This window comes from Alexandromys fortis, unplaced genomic scaffold (assembly GCF_014885135.2).
Source record: "Alexandromys fortis isolate MF-2015 unplaced genomic scaffold, M_Fortis_MF-2015_v1.1 scaffold_224, whole genome shotgun sequence".
Classification (NCBI taxonomy): domain Eukaryota; kingdom Metazoa; phylum Chordata; class Mammalia; order Rodentia; family Cricetidae; genus Alexandromys; species Alexandromys fortis.
In genome coordinates this window covers 272,664-286,149 of record NW_026068104.1, presented here as the reverse complement: position 1 = coordinate 286,149, position 13,486 = coordinate 272,664, and the positions used below count along the sequence as shown (strand labels likewise).

The 13,486-nt window shown below is 48.4% G+C and overlaps 1 protein-coding gene across 5 annotated transcripts in view; it reads left to right on the top strand.

The window, feature by feature from the left end:
• The window catches only part of Bcorl1 (BCL6 corepressor like 1), a 66,172-nt gene extending 59,678 nt beyond the window's left edge, over positions 1 to 6,494 (top strand). For all 5 annotated transcript variants that reach the window (XM_050123966.1, XM_050123970.1, XM_050123965.1 and 2 more), the window contains 2 exons: positions 895 to 1,045; positions 5,005 to 6,494. In XM_050123966.1, coding sequence (XP_049979923.1) covers positions 895 to 1,045; positions 5,005 to 5,287 — 434 coding nt within the window. In that variant the 3' untranslated portion in view covers positions 5,288 to 6,494. The remainder of the gene's footprint in view (positions 1 to 894; positions 1,046 to 5,004) is intronic.
• The last annotated feature ends 6,992 nt before the right edge of the window (positions 6,495 to 13,486 follow it).

Below are 13,486 nucleotides of genomic sequence, written 5' to 3'. Positions count from 1 at the left end.
TTGGGGCTTTGGAAATCCTAGTGTTAACCTCTTTTTGGTACTGCTCACACTCTAGGGAGTGTCAACCCCTCATCTGGCGACTCTCATTCTCTGTCACTCTTCCCCTATGATGGCAGTCCTTGGTTTTTGTTTTATTTTCTTCTCTGGGTTTGATTTTGTTTTCCTTTGCTTTGTTTTTGAGATGAGGTTTTACTAAGTAACTCTGGCTGGCCTGGGACGCAGAGATCCTTTTGCCTCTGCCTCCCAAGAGCAGGAAGGCAAGGGCAGGGATTAAAGGTGTGGTCCACCACCCGGGTCTCAGCCCTTATTTTTGAGGTTGCTGCTGTCCTGAGCCCTTAGCCCTCTGGCCTAAACAGCAGGCAGCAGGAAGATGGCACAGCTTTGTCTGTGCTCAGTCAGCATTTGTCCTGTGTGAACCAGGGGCTGAGGGTGAAGAGCAGATTGGTCTTCAAGGCAGTGGGACACAGCCACATGATTGGTTGGGGAAGGAAACCTTGTAAGTCCCTAGACTTCAGTCAGGGTCAGGCAGTGAGGTAGATTGGGGACGCTCTAGGCAGAAGACAGGTGTTTCACCTCACTGGACCCTTGCCGACTGCTAGTAATCTTCTGCCTTCCGTCTGGAAGAGCTGAGCTGCCATCCTCTCAGAGTGTTTTGCCTTTTCCAGTCAGAGGGTGGAGAAGGATAATGGACTTCTGACCACAACATACTTCCTTCCAAGACTAGAGTTTTCATGTGCCCTTTCAAGGATGTGGGCCCATAGTAAATCCAGCCAGCGACTTGTAGCCTTGTATTTATCTCCTGAGCCGCCCCTTTGTATCCCTTTATCTGGCTGAAAGGTTTTCCTTGCTTTAGTTTTATGCTAGTAGCTGATCTCCTGGGTACTCAATTTACAGAGAAAAAAGACGGGTTTGCCTGCGACCTCCTCCATAATCCTCCTGGGAGTGCCGAGCAAGGAGACGATTCAGAACAGGATGACTTCATGTTCGAACTCTCAGACAAGCCTCTTCTCCCTTGTTACAACCTCCAAGTGTCAGTGTCCCGTGGGTAAGTGTCTGGGAAGTCTACAGGGACTGTGTGAGAGTGTCCTGGCAACCACTGACCTGCCTCCCAGAGAAGGAGGAGCTCTCCAGAAGGAGGCAGATGCAGCCTGGGGAATGAGTGCTGGGACAGAGGAAAGATGCTCTGCTCCCCACTCCGGAAGGAATGTAGTTTACATCCAAACTCAAGGTTCACAGATCTCAAGGACTACACCTTGGCTATCAACTTGGTATATTTCCAGGCCCCCAAATCTGAAGAACTTTTGCACTCTTACTGTGTGTAGGTGGTAATCTGTAGGAAAGTATTTGGGATGATGAGCTATTAGAATCTCTGGAAATTTTTTTCTGGGGACAGCTAGACAGCATATTTGCAATTGGGATTCTTGGAAAAGGCAAGGCCTCTGGTTGCTGTAGCTTTGGATCTACTAGGATCCTTAAGCAATCCACAGCACAGCCTCTCATAGCCTTAAAACCAGCAAGGTGATCAGCACTGTTGGTTCAGGTGACTGTCCTACTACAGGGAAGCCCCACTCTTTGGAGACCAGAGTACACCTATATTAGATTGAGCCCAACTGACTCTTGGTTAATTCAGAACTGACAGAATTCTAACTTGAAGGAAGTTTGTCAGCCTTCAGGACCATGGATTTTGATGGGTTTTCCAGTGCATCAGAATATGGAGGTGCTGGGTGGGTGGATAAAAATGCTGGGTCAGGACACTAGAGAGATGGCTCAGCAGTTTGGAGCACTTAGGGAGGGCCCAGGTTTGAATACTGCACCCACATGACAGCTCACAACCATCAATGATTCCACTTCCAAAAGACCCGATGCCCTCTTCTGGGCGCTGCAGACACCAATCACATATGCGGTGTATATATATGCATACAGGAAAACCCTCATAATATAAAATAAATATATTGTTTAATGCAGGATCAGTTCCCCTTTTGTTCCTAGACTCCTTGTTCTGGGCTGAAGCTGATCCCAGAGGATGGGCCAGGCCTCTGGGACATAGCGTTGCACAAATTCCTCTGAAGTATTCACCATCTCCTTCTCTGAAACAGGATCTTGGGCCATAGGCAGTAAAAGGACCAGAATAGTTTGCTTTAGGTACAGACAGAATATGGACAACTGAAGGCCACATGCCACCCTATAAGCCAAGAGATATGGGTTATTTGCCTGCAGATATGTGTGAGCCTGTTGCCTACAGAGGCTAGAAAGAGGGCATTGGGTTTCCCAGAACTGGAGTTACAGTTGTGAGCTGAGTACATGCGTGCTGGGAATTGTACCCATGTCCTCTGTAAGGGCAAATAGTGTTCTTAACCACTGAACGAACCATCTCTCCAGCCCTTTAATCCTCATTCTTTGAAAGAGATTGTTCAAGTATATGGCATTGATTGTCACTTTTTCTTAGCCTAGAACATTCCATTCCCTAATTTTATAATGTGACAGACTTTGCCATCATGTGGAAGAAATGTTGAATTTTTAGGAAAAAGGATTGAGTCTAAATATGTGAGGGTGTTTTGTTGATACCGGGTTTCTATGTAGCCCTGCTGGCCTAGAATTCACTAGGTAGACCAGGCTGACCTCAGTCTATCTGCCTCTGTCTCCCAAGTCCTGGAATTAAAGACTTGAGCCACCGTGCCCAGCTAGCTAGGTGTTTCAGTTACTGTGTAGAGTGACTGATTTCATAACCATGTTTTATGCACTGGATCAAACTTTTTAAGATCCACAGCACAGACAATTCTAGCCTTCAAAAAACTCAGCCAAGTGTAGTAGACAGATAAGTGTGCAATTAGCTTTAATAAAAGACTAAATGTTCTAAGCAGGTTTATTATTGTAAAAAGAATGTCAAGTGAAAAATAAAAAGTTAAGTCTGTCTTGAGCTCTATTCCTAGTCCCTAAAGAAGAGCACAGTTTATTTTGATTTTGTAGCCTTTTGGAAATGAGCTGTTGGAAGTATCATAATAGGGCTGAGAACCAAGTATCATGAGCCCGTAGAAGATGGACTTAACACTTAGTTTCTTTGAGGTTTTGTAGGTTTGAAATGGCATCTGAGCTGGGCTAAAAGAAGAAGAGGCATAGGGATGGCATGAGCAAAAGCATTGCAACAGAAAACAAAAGCCAGACATGATGGTGCACGCCTTTAATCCCAGCACTCAGGAGACAGAGGCAGGCAGATCTCTGAGTTTGAGGCCAGCTTGGTCTACAGAGTGAGTCACAGGCTAGCTGAGGTTGTATAACAAGAGTCTCTGTCTCTCTCTGTCTCTCTCTCTGTCTCTCTCTCTGTGTCTCTCTCTCTCTGTCTCTGTCTCTCTCTCTCTCTCTCAAAAGGGGGTTGGAGAGATGGCTCAGAGGTTAAGCACCTCTGAGCACCTCTAGGACCTGTGTTCAATTCCTGGCACTATCACCTACATGGTAGTTTACAACTGCCTGTAACTCTGGTTACAGGAGATCCAAAAGTCTCTTCTGCAGGCACCAGGTGTACATGAAGCACAGACATCCATCAGGCGAAATATCTATGCACATAAAGTCTTTAAAAATGATCTATCTGTTCTGGTAGGACAGGGGTGCACTGTGGTAAGTGCATGTGGGGGAGCTGGAGACTGAATTGAAGGGGTTGAATCGGGGTCATCTTTGGGTGGTTTGCCTTATTATCATGATAAAGAATTACAACTTGCTGATGACCCAGAACTTACTATGTAGACCAGGCTGGACTCAGGTTCACACAGATTTTCCTGTCCCTGCTTTGCAAGGGCAGAGATTAAAGGCCTGTGCCACCATATCTGGCTGTTATGTTATTTTTAATTGTCTGTGTATGTGCGCATTTGCGTGTGGATATGTGCACATGAGCACAAAGGAAGCCAGAGGAGTCAGGTCTCCCGGAGTTGGAGCTGCAGTTATGAGGCACCCAGTGTGGGTGCTGGAAATGGAATTTGAGTCCTCTAGAAGATGTACTCTTAGCCACTGAGACCCAAGCTGGTATATTTTTGCTAGAAGCCATTGGAGGCTATTCAGTGAGAGAATGGAGGATCATATTCTCATTTTAGAAAAGAGGATCCAAGGGACTCTTTGAGAAACCCATACCTATGTTCTTGGGTATGTCTTACTTTCTGCTCGGCACCTCTTTTTTTTTTAACCTATGTGCTTAAGCCTGTGCTAAAATAGCTTTCTTAGTCCCCTCCCCCATCAAGAGAAAGGATTCAACAAAGACAGATGGCAAGTGTAAGGCCTTTGCCACTTCTGGTCTCCACTACCCTGCAAAGGCTAGAAATGGGATCCCTAACGAGGGGAGAATGCAGTATTTCTTTCTGGAGAGAGCCGATGGAAGCCCTTGGCGGGTGACCGGCCTCTGCAGCACCCCTCCCAGCTGTCCTTAGGCTGCCGCCCAGTCGGATGTGCTCCACAAGGGCAGACTGGCTGTAATGTGAGCCCTGGGCCTGCAGAAACATTGGTGCTGCCGCTGCTGGAGAAAAAAAAATGCCTAATGCATTTCGGAGCCAAAGAGAAATGCCTTTTGGATTACCCACAGTTTAGGCCTTTCTCCACAGCTCCACCTCCACTAGAGAAGATCTCGAAGGACAAGTGAGCAGGAGAGAGATCAGGGGAGAGAAGCCAGGCAGGGTTGCTGGAGTGGGAGTCAGGAACAAGTGGTCCCAGCAGACAGTAGATGTCAGGCCATGGGCTAGCAGGCTAAGAACCAGGGAAAGCCCTAAGAGGCCTATTTTCCCTGGCTTGCCCTATGTGAGAGAGCTAGCCCATAGGTGTGCTCACTGACCTCAGAAGCTGGAGCAGGTATTATGTTGTCCCAGCCTCATCCCAGAAACTTGTGGTTTCCTGGGAGGTAGCGGTGAGAGTCTCAGAAGTATGGGAGTGGGGGGGTCACTTGGTCTCCTAGCCATCTATAATGCTTCTGGGGCCCCCACCCTTCCTCCTGAACCTGCTTCCCTAACTCCATCGTTATCTTTCCAGACCCTGCAACTGGTTCCTCTTCTCCGATGTCCTGAAGAGGCTGAAGCTTTCCTCAAGAATCTTTCAGGCCCGGTTTCCACACCTGGAAGTCACCACCCTGCCCAAGGCCGAGTTCTACCGGCAGGTGGCCTCAAGTCAGCTGCTGACCCCAGCTGAGAGGCCTGGAAGCTTGGAGGACAGATCTCCCCCAGGCTCTTCTGAGACTGTGGAGTTGGTGCAGTACGAGCCAGAGCTGCTGCGGCTCCTAGGGTCTGAGGTGGAATACCAGTCTTGGAGCAGTTGACCGAAACAGCCCTCCGCGTTCTTCTTTCTCCGAGTTCACCCTTTCCCCACCGCCCATGTCTCCCCCACCGAGCACCAGACTGCAGAATGAGGCAATAATACGGACCAACAAGAAGCCGCCTTATCAATGCCAGCATTAGTGACTGGAGCTTTTTTCTTTGGGTTACAGTTAGTTCTCATCTCCATGTTGTGGTTGGTGATGGGGTGGAAAGTGGAACTCCACTTCTGAAGACAAGAGGTGTGGAGGTGGTGGGAGGTGGCACCAGGGTCCCTGGGACTGGCTTCTATGCTTATGACCAAGACCAAATGGGCCTGGGTGACTGTGGCCTGTCCTAAGGAGAAATGAGAAAAGCCCAAATCTCTGAGTGCCCCTCCCCATTTCTCCGTACTCTTCTGTCTTCCATAGTATTTATTTTATTAGTATTTAATTTGTATTGTTTCATTGGTTTCTGATAAGTCTGTATCACTGTGACAATTTGAGACAACTTGTTGTTTTGAGGGACTTTCTTTACCTCCTTTCCTTTTTCTTCCTGGGTAAGCTTTGGGGATGCTCGGTCCCTCTATGAAACTGATTCCCAGGTTGTCCTTCCCCCAGCTGGGGAGGGAGCAGGGTGAGGAAGGATAGGGGACATCATCACACAACTAAACATCCTGGCTGCTGCTGGCCCAGAGCTGGGGAACTGGGGTCAAATCCCTGGCCTTTGGTGCTCCCCCACCCCATGCCAGTTTTGCCCCACCCCTGCCCTTTGTAGCAGCTCTGCCATCTTAGTGTTTACTAGGGAGAGGGGTTCCTGAGTTCCTCTAATAAAGGCAGATTGAGAATGAGCCTGAGGGGTGAGGGGGCCTCCCTCATACTGCTCTGCTCAGAGTGCACAGTATGGAGTTATTCTGGCATCTTTTGCCCTGTACCCCTCCTTGCCTCACCCTACCTCCCTGGGCTCCCCATCTTGAGATACTGAGCCTTTCACCTCCCAGCCTTTGCCTTGCCACCCCTACCACAGACTTCCAGCACCCTTTTCCCTGTCTCCTCCACCAGTCTCTGATTCTCCTCTGGAATCTGTAAGGGACCCTGAGGCTGACTAGGCAAGGGCAGGGACAAGTCTCTAGTCTGGCTCTGTGCCCACTTGGGGACTTGTAGCTGTGCGAGTGGCTTGTGGGCCTTGAGAAGCCTAGTGTTAGACCTGTTACAGGGCAGAGGGAGGGAGGGAGGGAGGGAAGGAGGAGGAGGAGCTTGGGTTGTTTCCATGGCCCCGCCCTCCATGGCATTGTCTTTCCCACTCTTCTTATTTTTCTATAGATGGTTATTTTGAGTATGTACCATCAAAAGGCAGGAGGGCCTTGCTGTGGTTGGCTCTGGATGGAGATGGTACAGTTTATTGTACAGGTGCTAAACAACAACAAAAGAAGAAAATGAAAAAAAAAGACACAAAAAAGGAAAAAAAAAAAAGCCAGTTTGGGGATGGGACAATCTGTTCTCTGGAGGCTCCTGACCCATTTAGGAGCATTGTTTCTTTTAACTGTGTGTGATTTTTGTTCCCATGGGGATTTTCTGGGCCCTCTTCTGTAGGACAACCCCGCCATATCCTGCCCAATTGGTTTTGAACAATTGTTTTCCCTTTTTAACTATATATATATATATATATACATATATATGTATATATATATAAAGTTGAGGGGGCTTGGATTTCAATTTTTTGTTGAGATTTATGATACTGTGTGGTTTATTTTGTTTTTTGTTTGCCTTTACTTTGTTTTGCATTTTGGTGTGTACTCTGGCTGCCCTTTATGTTTCGTTTTAAGCAACTGGCTGTGGAGTCAAAAACACTTGCATACTGAAAAACCTGTGTCAGGGCCTTTGTCTCCTGTCCTCACTCTCCTCCCTTTGTGGCTTTTGGGGTGTTGAATGGTCCCTAGGGACATGGTGGGTGAAGGCAAGGCAGAATAGAGCTTTCGGTCATTAGATCAGGTGGGAATCTGGAAAGGAAGGACGGGGGGGGGGGGGCATGTCCCAGGGCCCCTGCCCACAAGGGTAAAATAGTCCAACTTGGGGTTGCCTTGATTTGGGGATGTGGAAGGAGCATTTCTTGTTAGCAACCAGAGTAACAGTAGTAGGGGAGCAGCCCCCTTTGCCTGCTGGGTGGGGGTGTGATCCTCCCTAGGACAGTCAGAAATCATCTGCCTGCTGGGACTGCCCACCTGGCTGAGCTGTGTAATTCCCTACCCTGTCCTTACCCTTGCCAGCATCCTCACTGTTGTCCCAGTGCCTTACCTTCCCACCTGAGTAGTGCTGCCTGCCCATGGTTCTAGTTGCCAACGACAGACAAGTAAAGGCAAGGCACCAGTCCCTAGTTTTATGATTATTCCCACTTTTCAATAACCAGAAGCTAAACTTCTGTCTGCAGGCCCCAGAATGTGTCTGCTATTCTTTAAGTGAAGATGTTTTTGAAGGTCTGGATCCTACAAACTTTGAAGCTCTGTGGGGCCTCTCACTGTGGCTTGAGTGGGCCGGCCAGAGCAATGGGGTGGCTGGGTTTTTGGAGTCCGCCCATTCCCCAGAGGTAAACTTAAGTCCCTCTCCTTGCCCACACCTTGGAAACTTGCTTTGGCTTGATTCTTCCCAGATACAGGAGGCTCACTAATCTGCCTCACTGCTTGTTTCTTTCCCTGCTTTCTGATTGCAGGCCATCCCACACAGCCCATAGTGTTTCTAATACAGGTCTGTCCTCTATTTGAAACTTGCAATAAAAAGGCAAGCATACATAGTGGCACATGCTCATAATCCCAGCCTTGGGGGAGTGGGGCGTTGAGGCTGAAGGATTGCTGTGAATTCTAAGGCATCCATGGCTATATGGCAAGACCCTGTAGCAAAACAACAAGCAAGGTGTGATGTTGCATGCCTGTAATCCCCTTTCTCTGAAGGACAGGGGCAGGCAGGTTTGAGGTCAGTTTGGGCTATGCAGACGAGACATTGTCTCAAAATAACAACAAAAAAAAAACCCTTGGAGTTCAGAAGTCAGGCATGTCAGTAGGTTACAGAAGCTACATTGTGGCTTAACAGTATTCAGATGGGCCCAGAATGCTGTGGGAGCTCAAAGGACAAGGGACCTGGATGATTGGAACAGATGGCCTAGGAGAGGTGATGAATGGTGCACACTTAGAATAAATAGTTAGTATGGAATGATGTTTGGATTGAGGGCACAATCTAAGCAAAGGCTCGGAGAGAATTTTTTAAGAAGAGTCAACAGTTTCACATATTTTCATGCTTATTATAGGCTCTTTTATCCACACATTAACTGAAGACCATTGTCAGGTTATAAGGATCAAGGCTGGAAGCATAGGCTGATTCTAAAGCCGGTAACCTCCTAAATAATTCATTTTAACTTCATTTTATGTACATTGGTGTGAAGGTGTCAGATCCCCAGGGAAATGGAGTGGGCTGCCATGCTTGTGTGGGTGGGAACTGAACCCCAGTCCTATGGAAGAGCAGCTAGTGAGTGCTCTTAACCATTTAGCCATCTCTCCAGCCCCAGCTAGTGGCCTCTTAATTAAAAGTTCTTGGAGTCCTTTCCTGTGTGGGGCAGGGAAGAGCTAATACGGCTCACTACTGTACACCTTGCTTGAGAGCCTAATCTTGCCAGTTATCAAACTCTGGATAGATGAGACTTTATAGAGAACAAAATAAGAGTTTAGCTGAGTTAGTCTTCTGTGCCAAGGTCAGTTAATGTTGATCTTGCCAGGATGGTCTTCTTCTGGTGTTGAAAGCAGCCTATCAGCTTCTGCATTCTCATGCCTGATCCCTACCTAGATGATATAAAGTCGGGGAGTGGTGAACTGGTCAATAAGTTGCCCCTTTCATAATCTGGTCTAGTCAGGAAGTCTGTTGTCATTTTACTGTGTCGAGTCTTGACGTGTTTTCAAAGAGTCAGGTCTGCCCAAGGCATCCTGGACCACTCACTATAAGGGAGTTACCAAATGTTCAGGCACGCTATTTTCAGAAGGAGGGCAGGCCTAGTTCTGTTACCCCTCTTTAGAGGGATAGTTTCCATATTGGTGGGGGGGGCGGCCACTGCAAGGATGAGCTGCTGGGTGCTACTGGGTGCGTGTTCCTCCCAGGCTCAGGGCTCCTCTTCCAGGAGCTTAGGTTCGAGCTGCAAGCAAATGGAGAACAGATCGTTCTCCCGTTTCAAGGGAGAAATAAAAGTTCGTGAACGTGCCAAGGAGAGGCGCATCAGATCCGGGGCCTGTCGCGGGTTTGGTGATGGCCCCGGGCTCGCTTTTGTTGCTCTAGGGAGGCTGCAGCCAGCCGAGGCCAGCAGTCTCTCTCACCTGCGGGTACGCGAGGTTGGGGGCGGGGCCAGGGAACGGTTAGCCAATGAGAAGGAGACACCCCACGGACTGCTGAATTCTGCACGGGGAGAAAAGGGGACCAAGGGGAAAGTTCGAAGCTCCAGAGCGAGGGAGGTTGTCTGCGGGATTCAAAGCCTCCCAAGAAGTTGGGAATCAGGGAGCGTGTTCTAGGGACAGGAAGACACCCGCCTAGCCCGCTCCTCTAGGAGCGGTGGGCCACGCCCTGGCCGTCCCTCCCTCCCGGGCTCCGCCTTACTGGTCCACCGACCCTGGTGCCACAGCGCCACCTGCTGGATATTAGCTTCCATATCTGGCACAGGCGACAGATGAGCTAGAGGCTGCTGCGCCTGGGAGCCCAAAGTTTGCTCACCCTGGGCGCAGAGACTCCAAAGCTCTAGGCAACTGCCTTTGATAAAGTACAGTTATCAAGCTTGTGACCGACCGTCAGAAAAAAACTTGTTTGTCCCCGCCCGAGGGGGGTGATCTACCTCAGTTCCGCCCAGGGATGAGGAGTTGCTGGAAAGGAGGCAGTGGCATTCGTTTGGGAGTCGCCTGTCAGAAAGCGTAGTTGAAAGCAACTCTGTGTTCCTTGTGAATACAAAAGTAGATAAACACGTGGGTAAAGGGAGTAGCTTCCTGAAATGTTATATGATGGGTCAAAACGCTGTGGCAGGGACTAGGGATGTGGATCAGTATACAGGAAGCCCTGGGCTCCATCTTCAGCACTAAATAAATGGGTTTTGGCAAACACCAAAATCTCAGAACAGGAGGAGGACATGTTTGGTCACATAGCTTGGGCTACATGAGATGGCCTCCTCAATGCTCTCAAAACAACATATACACTGATAGTTCCCGAGTATGGATTACCCTGCCTGTCCTCTTCCTGCTGCCCTGTAGGGCAGGAGGTTGCACAATTGGGATCTGGACTCATTCATCCTTTCAATAAACATTTATTGAGCACCTACTGTGTGTCAGGCACTGTGGCTAGGTGCTGGGGATACATCACTGACTAGCACACAGCCCCTGTCCTGGAGGAGCTCACAGTCTATTGGAGGGGAAACGTACATAAACACAATTAAAGAACTACATACATTGTGCTACAATAAGAGGTATATACAAAGTGCTGTGGAAGTCAGGAGGAGGGAAACACTTATCAGTCGCTGGGAGGTGCGGATCATCACTTGACTCCTGACTCCATTAGGCCATCACAAAAGCAGGGGTATGGCTGCCATCTGACTCTGGTTAAAGTAAATCTGTCTCCTGAGGTTCTCCTCCAGCCTCTTCCATAACTCTTGTCAGCAAGGGTTAGTTAACAGGTAAGATAGTTTAACACTTTGAGTAGGAAAGAAACCAGACAGGGAGGTGTCTTCAGGATCAGAGGATGTTCAAAGCAATACAAATCTTGGGTGTTAAGATAGGGGATGGAGTGTACTGTAGAGGCACTGAGGCAGGAATGGCAGGCCCAGGGCAGTGAAGCACCTGGGGTAACTATTTGAGGAGAGGGGAGGACAGCTACCCCTAAATTTGGTACCCATCTTTCATCAGATCAATCAGTGACTATGACTAGTCACTGATACTCATCTGCTTTATAGTGTGCCCAGTTTTGTGGGTGCCACAGTGATGCCTATCCCTCAGGAGCTAACACACACAGGAGACTAAATAGGTCCGGATCTAAACTTCAGGCCTACGTAACAGTTTGTGATTACTATAGAGATGCCACAGGCTGTTTGTCATTGCCTGCAAGTGGCAGTTACAAGTTTAAGAATTAAACTTAAGCTGGGCTTCCACCGAATTCACTCTTGAGACAATTTTTAGTTGTTAGTGAGGAGAGAGAACATTTGGTTGAACAGAACCCAGGAAAGAAAAAGCATAGGTGGGAATTTACGACAGTAACAAGTCCAAAGACCATGGAATCCTTTTGGAGTAGTGCCTTGGCGTGCGGTGGGGAGTATTAGACAACACCCAATAGTGAAGGGCCACACTTGAGCTTTGTTTCCTGGAGAAGATGATATCAAACTTTGGATCTGTCTAGAATTACTGCCCACAGCTCCCCAATTCCTACAAAACACCCTGGACCATGTCATATTTAAGAAACTAAAGGGTTAATGCTAAACCTCTAGAAAAGCCTGGAGGATGCGTATTTTAAATACTGGCCCTACCTGCGGGCAAGGACTCATTGAAGGCAGAAGAAGGACAGAAGAAGTGACCTGCAAGATGGGAAGTGCTGGACAGGAAGGGGAGGTGAGCAGCATGAGCTGGGCTGGAGGCTCTGGAAGAAAGACAGGCCAGATGTCAGGAGATGAGGGAGAGGGACAGGGTCAAGTGCAGGTAGCCATGGGACAGCTCGGAGAATTCCAGTCTAGAAGGTCAGGAAGCAGCTAACTAGAGCGTGGGCCAGGGATTTAGAAAAGTAGGCTCTGGATTCAATAACTCATTTCAAAAGAACTGGCCCATGACAATGGTGGGACCCCAGGAGAACACCCACATATAAAGAGATGATGAGAAGCCCACACAGAAACAGAAAGCACAATAGGTATAGAAGTGCTATGAAAAGTGTCGATGGCCTTAAGATAATTAATTTCCTTGGAGCTAGGAAGTGTATACAGATATTAGATTCCAGCTTGCTGTAGGACGATCTCAGCTCACAGCGTGCCTTTGTGCTCACTAAAACTGGTTGAGCTGGGAGTGTAGCACAATCGATGAGCATGCACAAAGTCCTGGGTTTGATCCACAGAACAACACGAACTGGGCATGGTGGTACACGCCTGCAATGATAGCACTCACAAAGTGGAGGATGAAGAGAACCAGAATTCCAAGGTCACCTTCACCTACGTAGCAAGTTCGAAGCCAACAAGCTATATGAGATATTGTCTCAAAAAACTAAAACCCAAATATGACAGCAACAATAACAGCAACAACAAGGGTGACCTTTTCTCAAGATGCTTATTTCCAACCATCGAGAGCGTGTCATCATAAGCTGATTTTATTAGCACAGATATTCCAGTGCCAATTGCTGGGAATGTAGCAAATGCACGTACATAACCACAGATGCCCCCCACCCCCACAGGGAAGGAGCTAGAACAGTAGGAGAGAATGATGACCAGCCAGGGAGGTAGTTAGGTCAAGTGGGTGCTTTGGCACAAAGGACATAGCAAAGGTCCTGGAGCACTGGTTCACATTAACCAAATTTACCAGAGGCTAAAGGTGCTTCTGGGCCTCACATCTCTAAGCATTGCCCCTACACCTGGTAGGAGAGAAGCAAGCAGGTTCAAGGAAGGGAGAAGGAGGCCCTCGGCGGAGAGGCTGACTTTAAGAGAGATCAGAACCCTGTGCGGCAGGAACAGACAAGAAGCAGAGTCGAATTGTGCCGACAGGAGCTATGGGAACTCATCTGTACTAGCTCTTGTCTTCTTGGTGAACAGAGAATTGGGTTAGGTTTGATAGCTAAAAATGAAAAGCAATGGTCCACCTGAGAGGGAGAGGGCGGGATAGAGAGCACTGTGTAGCTGGAGCTGGGTTGCCACGCCACTAGCCTCAGCAACTCGTGACAGGTGGAACATCTCAAACGGAATGAAGAGGGAACCTGAGACAGGGAATGAGGACCGCTGTGCCAAAAAAAAGGTTACTGTCAAGCATAGGGATGATCGCACACACAGCCAAAGGTCTGGCCACAAACGTTCAGTTCATTCAGACCTGCCTAGGGACTTTATAATTGGGGCTGACTATAGGTAAGTGCTTTGCCCCACAACCTTGGGCAAAGTACTTCAGGTTCCAGCCTGATGGCAAGGTGACTATGGCAAACAACTGCTCCCAAGGCTAGGTGTGCTTCTTTTCCATCCTGCTATACTGTTAG